The sequence below is a fragment of the Heteronotia binoei genome, chromosome 13, assembly GCF_032191835.1.
Source record: "Heteronotia binoei isolate CCM8104 ecotype False Entrance Well chromosome 13, APGP_CSIRO_Hbin_v1, whole genome shotgun sequence".
Lineage (NCBI taxonomy): Eukaryota > Metazoa > Chordata > Lepidosauria > Squamata > Gekkonidae > Heteronotia > Heteronotia binoei.
Window position 1 is genome coordinate 61,394,083 of NC_083235.1, and position 12,319 is coordinate 61,406,401.

At 42.2% G+C, this 12,319-nt stretch overlaps 1 protein-coding gene across 3 annotated transcripts in view; it reads right to left on the reverse strand.

Annotated features, from left to right (window-relative positions):
* Positions 1-12,319, reverse strand: part of PGS1 (phosphatidylglycerophosphate synthase 1) — a 43,473-nt gene that overhangs the window by 9,946 nt on the left and 21,208 nt on the right. For all 3 annotated transcript variants that reach the window (XR_009556139.1, XM_060253193.1, XM_060253194.1), the window contains exon 7: positions 3,784-4,314. Coding sequence is in view for 2 of the 3 variants with exons in the window: in XM_060253193.1 (XP_060109176.1) it covers positions 3,784-4,314 (531 nt within the window). In the remaining variant the exon portion in view is untranslated. The remainder of the gene's footprint in view (positions 1-3,783; positions 4,315-12,319) is intronic.

Here is a 12,319-nt window from a genome sequence, read left to right on the forward strand (position 1 = left end):
ATGAAGCAACTGGATTAAAGCCAAAAGGACATTCAGTTGTTAATGTGAATGGATACAAAGTAAAATCCAAAGCTGTTCAACACATATAATGGGCTGCCATTGCCTTCCCCACTCCTCTACACTTTACCCCCAGCAAGCTGGGTAGTAATTTTACTGACCTTAGAAGGATGGAAGGCTGAGTCAACCTTGAGCCAGCTACCTGAACCCAGCTTCCACTGGGATCGAACTCAGGTCATGTACTGAATACTGCAGCTTCTCTGTGCCACAGGGCTCTTCCTCGACACCACTTACACTGTTAAAATATCTATAGTGACTTGCTGCTTCTAGCATGTATTTAACTAACGCTTTCTCCTTACACCTGAAAAAAGAATTCCCATTGTTCTTTAGTTATTTGTGCATCTGAATAATAGCCTTGAGTACTAACCTCTATTTCCCAGTTTACTGTGTCCCTGTTTGAACTTGTACTGTAATGCCTATTCTGCATTCCAGCCTCGGTGGGGAGGGCGGGATATAAGTCAAATAAAGAAAGAAATAACTTCAGAGATACTATTGCTTTTTCTTCTCTCTTAAGGAGAATGATTTAGATAGCGTGACACATTCAGGACAAGTGACTTGGGATTCCAACCCACAAGTGATTATTGCAGCTCTACACCTTCCCCACAATTACCTTTCATCACATTTTCTCCCGTGCACCAAGACTCTTTAAGAGGAAATGGCTAGCGTCCTGCTGGCTCGAGCAGATGCCCACATGGACAGCAAATGATAAAGTCGTGCAAAGTCATGAAAGAAATGCCTGCGGGCATGCTATGATTTGACGGGCAGCCTGTTCACATTTCCTTTTCTTTACCAGGCCACAGAGGGAGGGGGAGAGGGTGGCAGGCTGCCAGCTTTGGCTCTGTGACAATGGCAGGTTAAGGTTGCTCACGCTATGACTCACCCTTCTAGAAGGGGAAATCTGAAGAATTTCTCAATCCTGTTCATTTCCAACAGAGAAACATTATTTCAGCCCCAAGTAATACCTGCCTTGCACACAACGGCATTAACTAACAGCAGCGCTACAGCTCCCAGCTATAGCAATGGGCACAAACCTACTTACGACCCTAAATTCATAACAAAAACTGCTGGATTGTGGTTTGCAAACTGAGGCTTGCGCCCATCGCTATCCACAGCCCTCCGCCTAACAGCAGGGCTGGTGCTCCTCCCCTCTGCTTCCAAGGGACTGCCAAAATGACTTGTAGGCTCTGATTCGAAACAGGCTGAGCCCCAGCCAAGGCTGTGATGGCATGCATTACCAAAGCCATTTAAAGGAACATTTCCATTTGGGGGAGTATTCTTCCCCAGTGCCTTTTTATTCTTTATTGCATCATATTTCTATCCTATTAAAATGCATTTTGTTTATTTTAAATAAGAAAATATTGTATAAGGCAGAGTTTTAAAATATTTTAGCTGCCTCCCCGCCAAATGCTATTTAGCAACGACGTAACTCTACAGGACTAGGACATTACAATTTATACATGCTACAGACGTGTACAACTCTCAAATCCTCTGGTAAATTTTTCATTCCTCTATCCTCTGCAGCTCCCCTCCCCCCCCAAAAAAAGTGTCTAGTTGGAAACTCACTTAAAATCAAGTAACCAGCTAATGAGTTATGTCTAAAGCTCAGTGGAAGGTTCTGGTGGATGTAAATGTTCCCCACTTTCCTCGTTCCCCCAGCTGCCCTTTCAACACCCAGGAAAACTATTTCTGGAGCAATAGGACCTGCACAGACAAAAAAGCATGCAGATCAAGAAAACTGCAGTGACCGGGGAGGGGAGGTGTGTCACTTTAACAGCAATGTAAGTAGCTCTGATAAAAAAAAAATAAGTTTTGTATGTATTTCAGTTGTTCCCCACATTTTCATTTTTGTCCTTCATAGCTTCAAAAGTCGCATAAATATCACATTTCTAATTTCAATAGCACTTCTGACCTTACAAAGTGTTTTATAATATTTATTTCCACTTTGCTTGGCTCAGAAACTCATACGCGCAAGGGTTATTGTATCTCTCCAATACTGAAAAGACTGGCTGCTCTCTTCTCGGATGCTGCTGTTGCTCCATAGCACCCTTCTTGAATGGCAAAAGTTAGATTAGGCTGGACAGAAATGACAGCATTGAGAAGTACCATATTTTGGTCCTCCCCCCGCCACCCCTTGCAGCTAGACAGCCGAATCTGCAGCTGCTGGAGGACAAAAGATGCCAATCTGACATGCAATACTTATCCTCAATTCAATGAACTCCTGACAGCAGACTTCTCAGAATGTGTGCAGCCACAAGCAGCACTCATCTGTGTGGCCCCATCCCTGATTGTTTCTCATGGCTGTGGTTCAGCACCAGTGCGTAAGACATGAATGTTTCCTTAAGAAAAGTGGCTTTGTCAGCAGCTCTCCCCATACCCCACCTCTTCAAGTCTCTTCCCAGCAGCTCTGCAGGAAGAAGGCAGGGAAGATAGCAGCATTCCCATAATCATAAACGGCCAGCAGGCTCAGACAAACAAAAGCACAGATCCCAGGAGAAGTGCAGCCTATTAGGATGTGACCTTTGGGACATGCTCAAGGGAACAGCAGCCTCCTCAGTTTGCTCTAATCCAATTTGTACTGCTCACAACAGAAAACTAACTATGGGAGCAAATATGCACTCCAGGGAAGAATTTGTTTACTGTTATCCTGGAAGTTCCAGCAAGGGGTAGAGATTAATCACTCTACCTTGCAAGGCTTCACTCTCTGCATAAAAAATTAGAGCCACAGAGGGCTAAGAGACAGGAACAGCAGCAGCACATAGGGAGTTTAAGGTACCTACTATTCCAGTCTTATTACAGCTTAGTCTCAGTGGTAATCCATGTCAGGAAAGTAGAAATTTGGTTCAATTTCATACCACGCTGATCAGTTATTTGAGTCCACATTAGATCAAAGAAGGGCTGGAAAAAACCGTTGCCATATCTTAGTTGCCAGAGAATCTGGAAACTTGATGCTGGTGTCTCCAGATCGGAAGGATGTGTCAGCCTTTTAGTAAGGGCTACAAAACCAACTACAGTGAATACTCATCCAACTATCTACACAACAATCCCACAATTTCTACATCAAATGAGGTAATGCCAGACACTTATGACTCACTTCTCTCCAAACCCACCCACATCCCCAACATCCCTATCCCTTCTATGAAATGCCTCCTTCCGTCCCCCATTAAAAGGCCAGAGAAGGAAGTCAACAGACAGAAGCATTCCGTCAGGATGCACCAATGAAAGGAGAGACCTCAGCATCTCTTTCCCCCCCACATTCCCTATAACAAAACTCAGCTTTAAAGGGAGGTGTTGTTCTGTGTGCTCAGTTCTCCACCTTTACCTCCAATCAGCTTCAGAAAAGGTAAAAAAGGGGGTTGGGTAATAGGAACTGGGGCTGGCAACCCCTAAATGATATTCTAGTTGCCAACAGTTACCCTTCCATATATATGAGGTGAGGTGGGAAATTTCTAGTTTTCCTGCCTGCCTACACAACTGCAACAGTCAATGAAAATGGGCAACAGACCAAATGACAATGCCAACAATGAAATGTTACCACAACATGTATATAGCATACGACGACACTGCATGAAAATTTACAGATTCCTAGAACTCACCTGAGTAGATACGGAATACTGAAAGATAATTAGATGCATCAACCTTTAGATTCCACCCCCTCAGTTGTTAAGTTATCAAAGGCTCTTTGGATAACCTGCTTGCGTGTTGTCCTTTGCCCTGACAACATCTCACCTTTTGCATGGAATGTCCACCCACTTCTGGAATATTCCTGCAGTCGAATTCTCTCTTGCTGACCCAGACAGCATACTTCACTGAAGAACTGTCGTTCAATGTGAACGTAAGCTGCAGGGATGGCACCCGCCACCCCCTTGGCCCCAAAGAACCCATTCACCTCTGGCGAGGCTAGGAGAATCTGATACTTTGCCCTTGTGCCTAGAATTAGGTCCATATAGGCCTGCGTGAGGTTGAAGTACCCTGTGGTGAGATGCACACGGGCACCTTGTTCCGCTTCCATCAGGAGGGTTTCTGTGACAATCTCATCTATCTGAATTCCAAAAGGTTTCATCTGTATTAGTGGATAAATCCATGTGTCTGGTTCAGACCACCTGTCTCCAACTGCCTCTGGATCTTTGGACAGTGCGACATCTTCTGTCTGGTTGCAGTGGAAAGTCTGAGCGTGAAGCAACTCTTGTCGTGTCTTTGCGGAATTGATCACTTCCATCACTCTTTTGTTTGCTGCTTCACAATAGGCCATCTTGTCTCCTGGAGGCATAAATGAAGCACAACATTATAGATCATTATCTTTATATAATTGCAGGGAAACTATAAAGGGATCAAAGGAAGAAATACCAGTGTTAACTCCGGTAAACCAGGAGTTCTGAGCTGATCATTCTCATGATAGAGGAAGGAAAATGTGCATCCCGAGTGAAGTCTGTACCCAGTACTACTGGCAGCTGTGACAGTACCTGCCATTTTGCCCAAACAAAGGGTAAATTCATAGGAAGAACTAGGTAAAAAAACAGCTTATTTTTTTAAACTGGGTTTTTTCTAAAATTCTAATGGCAATAAGCATCTCTTGTATTTTTTAAAAAAATCTGAATTTAACACAAAACATATTACAGCCACGTATCTCTTAAAATGAATCACTATCTATCAAACATTGTTGAAGGATAACATCAGACTTCTGAAGTTAAGCGTCATAAATAACACAAAATTATACATTTTATTTATCATGGATTTCCTCTTGGACTGGGGGGGCTATCAATTAACCATCAGAGCTGCTGAGCCCTTCACAAATTGTTGTGTTTTAACAATTTATTAATAACATATGGTTACAAAGCTTAATTGAATCTTATCTATACTAACCCATATGATATTTCAACCCCCCCCTCCCTCCAATATTTGACTTCCCCGAAGTTATAAATTTAAATTCAATACTAAAGGTACCGCTAACTAATCAAAGCAATATTTTTCTTTTCTCACTACTATTAAAAAATTGTCCAATGTCTTTTTACGTTCCACTCTTTCTCCATATATCCTTTGACTTTCTTCCACTCCTTTTTGAATATATCTAAATCATAGTCTCTTAAAGTTCTAGTTAATTTGTCCATCTCACTCCACGATAGAACTTTCACAATCCAATCCCATTTTTCTGGTATTTTTCCTTCTTTCCACAGCCGCGCATACAATGTCCCAGCAGCTGAGAGCAAGTACCAAATTAAAGTCCTGTCTTCCTTTGGAAATTTTTCTAATTGTAATCCAAGCAAAAAAGTCTCTGCATTTTTCTTAAAGTCATAACCCAAAATTTTGGAGATTTCTTGTTGTATCATCTTCCAAAATTCTTTTGCTTTTTCACAAGTCCACCACATGTGAAAGAAAGAACCTTCATGTTTTTTACATTTCCAACATCTATCCGACATTTTCTTACTCATCCTAGCCAGCTTTTTCGGAGTCATATACCACCTGTACATCATCTTAAAACAGTTCTCTTTAATACTCTGAAAAGTTGAGATCTTCATCGAGTTCTTCCAAAGGTGCTCCCACGTATCCATTTGTATTTCTCTATTTACATTGATTGCCCATTCGACCATTTGAGACATTACTACTACTTCTTCTGGAGACCATTTCAATAATAATTTGTACACTTTCAATATTAATTTTTCATTATCTCCAAGCAGGACCCTTTCCAGTTCTGTTTGCTCACGTCTAATTCCCTCCCATTTAATATCATTTTCCATCAAGCTTTTAATTTGTTGCATTTGAAACCAATCGTACTTATTATTTAACTCTTCTGAGGATTTTAATTCAATTTTATCTCCTTGAATCTTGAGCAGTTGATTATATGACATCGCTCTTTCTTCATCAGATAGCCCTTCACAAATTGTGATCGGCATTCAAACTCCTATCAAGTGCATCTCTTTTGAATGACCTGTGCCGTAACAGAATTCAGCATGGCAGATAAATAACTGCTTAATCACACATGTTTGATCGCTATGACTTCAAGTTATCATAGGCTACCTTTTAAAAGCAGCTCAATTAAGTTGTGCACGCAGCATTGCCACTTGTGCTGCTGGCAGCGGCATACCTAGCCTATTTGGCACCTGGGGCTGATAAAAAAATTTCTTACACACACTCCTCTTTTTTTTGCCATCAAGTCACAGCAGACCTATTGCAACCATGCAGTGTTCCAAAAGAGAAGAGAAAAACCCTAACCTTAAGAAACACTCTTTGGGTACCCAACCACATAGGGTTTTCAAGGCAAGAGCCATTTGGAGGTGCTTTGCCACTGCCTGCCTCCATGCTGGCCCTGCCTAGCTTCTGAAATCTGACAATATCAGGCTAGGCTGGGGCTGTCCAGGTCAAGGCCCCTCCTCCACACAACGTTATTTTCATTAACGATAATTTATTTAATTCAGTTTAATATCCTCCCCTATCCTGCAAAGCAGCTCACGACACGTAATAAAACAATAAATAGTAATTTATAAAAAAAAATCAAACAATTTCACCTCGATAAATCATTTCAAAAACCCATGATGGCAGCTTAGCGGTTTCTGACTACAGCGGCTGTTGCAATGATGTCAGGGGAGGCAGAAACGGCTGATGCTGGAGGCAATGCCCTAAGGCTGATGAGGCAGATGGAGCAGAGTGACCAAACTGAGCAAGGAAGGCTGGTGTCATCTGGACACCTGCTGCCTCAGCCAAAAGCCTGGTGAAACAGCTCTGCTTTGCCAGCTCTGCAGAATTGTAATAAATCCCGCTGGGGCCCTGATCTCAACAGGGAGCATGTTCCACCAGGCAGGGGCCAAGGTTGAAAAGGCTCTGGCCAAGACTAGGCAGACATCCTTTGGGCCAGGGAACTGCTAAGCAGCGCTGCTCAAACGAGTGCAAGGCTCTTTGGGACACAGACAAGGAGAGAGACAGTCCCGCAGGTATGCTGGTCCCTGGCTGCATAGGACCTTAAAGGTTAGTACCATAACCTTGAATCTGATCTGGTACTCTACTAGCAGCCAATGCAGCTGGTCCAGCACTGGCTGAATGTGCATCCGTTTAGACGTCCCACTCAGCAGGCACGCCGCTGCATTTTGTACCAACTGAAGCTTCCATGTCAGACTCAAGGGTAGGCCAACATACGGTAACCTGCAGTAGTCTAACTGCAGTAGTCTAATGGAAGTGACCATTGCATGGAAAACTGTCGCTAGGTCAAAGGGAGGACAGATAAGGAACCAGCAACCTGACCAGCCAAAGATAGTAAAAGGGTGATCTGGCATCACTGTTGACCTGGGCCTCCATAGAAAGGGAGGCATCCAGAATCACCCTCTCACCATCAGAGACAGTGTTGATGATGCTCCCCCTACAAGGGCTGGGAGTCAGATTTCCCATCCTATCCCCCCATGACTCAGGTACAGGGCCTCTGTCTTTGCTAAATTCAATCTCAGACGACTCTGTTGCAGCCAACCAGTCACAGCCTCCAAAGCCCTGGCCAATTTTTCTGGGGCAAAATCAGGCCAGCGGTTCATCTCATTGCCATCTCATAAGCTTTCATAAGAGTCCTATGATACGTTCTTGAAGTGTCATCTCAGGTGTGCCACCACCCTCATTCTAACCACCTTAGCTCTGAATAATATAAAATGAATAATACTAATGGCCACAAAACAAATTCAGGTGGGTAGCCTTCGGTCATTCTGTTGTTGGTCTGAAGCAGCAGAACAAGGTTTGGCCTTAAAGGCGCCACTGGATCCAATCTTTGTGGCCAGTAAAGAAACGTGGACAGTGAAAATTCCTTGTATTTAACTTTGTATATATAATTATGACAGTAAATAAAACTCAAATGCCAACATGCTATGCCATCACAAGGCAAAGTGTTGGACTAGGATCTGGCAAATTCAGGTTTGAATCCCCATTCATGCCATGGAAGCTTGCTGAGTGATCTTGGACCAGTCACATTACTCTCAACCTATCCCTGACCTGCATAACCCCCAAACAGTCTGATCTCATCAGATCTCAGAAGCCAAGCAGGGCTGACAAGGAGGCAGGTAGCGGTGAAGGTAAACCGTCTCTGAACATCTCTTGCCTTGAAAACCCTAGAGGGTTGCCATAAGTCAGCTGTGACTTGACGGGGGGAGGGGGGTGAGTCCATCACACCATTCGTGTTCTGAGAAGGAACTTAGGAGGGCTTCTGTTCTCCATTTTGAAGTCCAAGAGCTGACCATCCCAAACGTCTACAAGGCATTCTTGAGAGCTATGAGTCTGCCTTTGTACTAACGTTTACTAACTAACATTAGCCAAAGTATCACAAAATAGTGATCACAAACTTCACCAGACCAGATGTTAAGAAATACACTAACCCCCAAAGAAGGTGCTCCTATCCTCCATTGTTTCCAAAGGACTAAAGTCAAACTAGAGAATCTCCACAGTAGAAACTGAAGGGGGAGCATTTTTGCACCCCAGCAGAACTAGTACAATGTACAGAGTGCCCTGCATAATATTAACAAAGGTTTGATACTATACTGCTCTTAAATATATTCTGTCACCGAGGAGGATAGAGATAAGAAGGTCTTCAAGACCAAGAAATGAAAATAAGGGAGTGGGGGCACAAAAATTAGGCAAAGAGAAAGAGAAGTGAATGGGAAACGTGGAAAAGAGGTAGATAAATTAAGAGAGGGAAATGTGGTTCTATCTTGCCGCAACACCCTAACTACTACTTTGCAAGATCTGGCTGAGCTGAGTGCAAGGAAAGGGAGAAAATTACATACAGGCTGGCAACTACTGCAGCAGCTATCAGAACTGTTAAGTTAGCTTGAGTCTTAGAAAAAAGGAAGCTTAACCAATTCTTGGGCTTTTTACTATGCTCAGATTTCCCTGCACCCTTCGTGGCTGCAGCCAGAACCGTATTTTAAAAACAAAGGGAAGATGTTCGGCTGGAGGCAGGACAATGCTGGCATTGAGGGCCCCCTTCAAAAGCCTTCCTTAAGCTACACCCAGGACAGACTGCTCCCCTTCCCCTTGGTACACCACTTGCTGTTGGTAGCGTTCTCGCTCCTCTTCCCCATCCCTTGCACTTCACAACTAGGATGTTTTGCTCTTCATTGTTTTGTTCTACACGTTGCAAAAGCATATACCCCCATATGTAAGAAAGCCATGGCTAATTTCATTTCAGGGAGGCACCTGAACAATGGCAAATCCCATCAATTCCCACTCACTGAACTGCAGCAAAGGCATGTTTGCTTTCTTTTTGGCATTCAAGGCCTCTACATAGACAGACTTTCTCAAATAACCTAAACTTCCGTACTACACAACATACCTATAGTACATCAACATCACACTCCAAAAGCAAGACTACAAGTTTAGAACTTACCCACAAATTCTAATTGACCTAGTTTGTGCCCAGTGCAAAAGACCTCCGGCTGCGTAAAAGCATACTGAGACAAAACAACAATGACCGCGCTCACTTTGAAAGTACAAAATTGGCAGTTATTTCTGACTCTAGCAATAACTGGGAGAAATGGATCTCTTTTAGGATCCAGTTCATACATACACAGAAAACTGGTAACGCAACTCTGAAATGGCAGAGTGGTCTGCAGCACTTCAGACTACATGGTTCAGTTCTAGTTTTGAATGCAATTCTGCATTTAACAAAAACGATACAAACAGAAAAGTACGACAAGAAGAAAGGTTCTATCCCCTCTTTTGCTTCTTGTACTGGCTTTCCTTCTACATTAAATTTTTAACCTAGAGAATTATTCCAAATGTGCTACTCCATGATCATCCTCCTCCTGTATACAATACAGTCCATTCTATCACCTCAGAATTTTACCATCTCATTCTTCTGCATGTCTAAATTAGACTTGTTACAGGCCAGACTGAAAAAAAATCAGTCCCTATGTTTAATGCAGCTTACACCCAAGTCTTTGCATATAGGATTGCAGACGTAGTCTACAAAAAACTTTTGCATTACCTACCACTAGAATATTTTATATGAGGATGGGCTTCTACCAGACTTTAAAAAAAATATCCCCCCCCCCACTCTATACACACTTTTTAAAAATCAAGCCTTAGAGAAAAAAAATTGTGAAACCACAAAAACCAGCTACGTTTGTGACTTCTGATGTCATTTGGATTTTAGGAAGTAACGAAGTTCCCTGAATTTTTAGCTCACCAAATTCTAGACAGATTTTAGTACTGCAGAACTAAGCTGTACAGAATGCTAAGTGACTTTCAGTTTGTTTTAACAGTGCTGCTGCACCGTGCATTTTTAGACTAATAACACTACTGTTTTACTCTAAGGCTGGACTAGCTATCTAATGTTAGCAAGAAGAATAAAATGGTAAGAAGATTATCCCCTCTTCCAATAATGGCCAGTTATTCTCAACCTCCTCTGAAGTGCTTGTCACCTTCCAACCCTTCCAGCAATTGAGAGAAGCTGAAAGAATCCTTCATTTCTATCTTCAGTAAACTACAAGTAACATTTAACACTATTCTAAGCACTAAATATCTTCTGAAGAATGAACGCCCCTCTTCCTTGCGTACAAGGGTTAAGGCAAAATGCCTAACAGGAGGCATTATATGAAAGAAAGTAACAAGGCCAGAAAGAACAAGAAAAATACATGCCTACTTTCAGGTCGAAAAATTTGGGTCAAACTTACACTGCAAGACAGACTCAACATATACCAGAGTTGTGCCTGTCATTTCACCATCTGAATTTACAATCTGTAAACAACAGAAAGGAATAGTACAGTAAAAGCTCAGTAATAAGATTAAATGGAAGGCAGAAAAACCAGCCTAAGGGATGCTACTAGCAAAAACCTGAAATAAGTTCCGCTTTTTGTCTGGCAAGGTTGCTTTCCAAATTAGTGCAGGAAAACAAAGGAGGGCAGACCCACTTCACCAGTCTGTCTACTCCTACTGCACTTGCTTTTGTGAACCTCTCACCAGATCAGCACAGAAATCTCAGTAAGCCTGTTGCAAGGAAGATACCTCCCTGGGGAAGGTGACAGCTCAGCATCTCACACTTTATATGAAATGAGATTAGCTTTATTCATGCTCTAACAGAGGGAGAATATTCTCATAGCAAATGTGCCACACAAAATACACTCTCACCAATACCAACGGGCATGATCGCAACCAACATAGGTGCACCAATGCACAAACTCTTCAGCAAATACTGAATAAACACTGAGATTTTGTTCTCAATCAAGCCTAACAATTTTTAGGGCTACTTTAAGAATGCCAGAATTTAGGCACTGACAAAAGGGATATTTCAACTGGAGGAAAAAGAATGTGAGAAACTTCACTAGGTTATACCTGCCATAACTTGGTGTATATTAACTCTTTACTTAGTGCACCGATACTGTCAATATAAGGGCTGCTTTTTCCTTCATTCTCAACCTTTTAAGGAATTTGTGCATTCAACCTGACGTCTGAGAGGCATCTGATCAACTACTGGTTGTTATACTTTCAATTAGGTGGCTTCATTTTCACTTCCTTCCAGTATGCCAGGGATACAATTTGATACCACCCAGCCACGCCCTGTGCTCACTACAGTCAGTTAAGCATCCAATAAAGGAATAAGACAAAAAAGTATTAACACCATGGCCTGAAAGACGTGTTGTTTTCTCTCACGCTCTCCACTTTTTTGTTTAACATCTAGCCTGATGAAGAGGTATGGAAAATTCAAAAGCTTGCACCATGTGCTTGTTTGTGGATACTGAGAGGAGGTTGTTGTTTTTTTTAAAAAAAAAAACCTTTCCCTCCCACACCTGTTTCCTTGTTTTCCAGGAAGAATCTAAATACAAAGCTGCACAACTATTCATTATGATAAGAGTTCATCCAGTAATCAGGATGTTTACTTTTGCAATCTATAGGATTCATAAAAAAAAAAAAATGGATTTCAAATATTTCCCAGACTACAATGCCAGCTGTTGGTATATTCCTTTACATTATATCTAAACCCATTTCCAAGTGTCACAGTCCTCAGGACATGTTGGTCTCCAGAAGGTGTTACTCCAACAGCCAGCTGCCAGTGAGGTGATCCCAATTTTCAAGCGCTGGATTAAATTAGTTCTTTCCTCATGCAATAAATAAGTTTCACCTGACAACACTAGCAAACACGAATGCTCAGAGGCCCATCAGGAAAGGGCTATAGTTCATTAGAAAACAACATGTTTTACCAGCATAGGCTAATCCACCGCACCTCCAGCTAAAAATGATCTCAATATTCAATACTCTGACTGGCATACCTCTCCATGATCTCAGACAAATCTTCTACAAA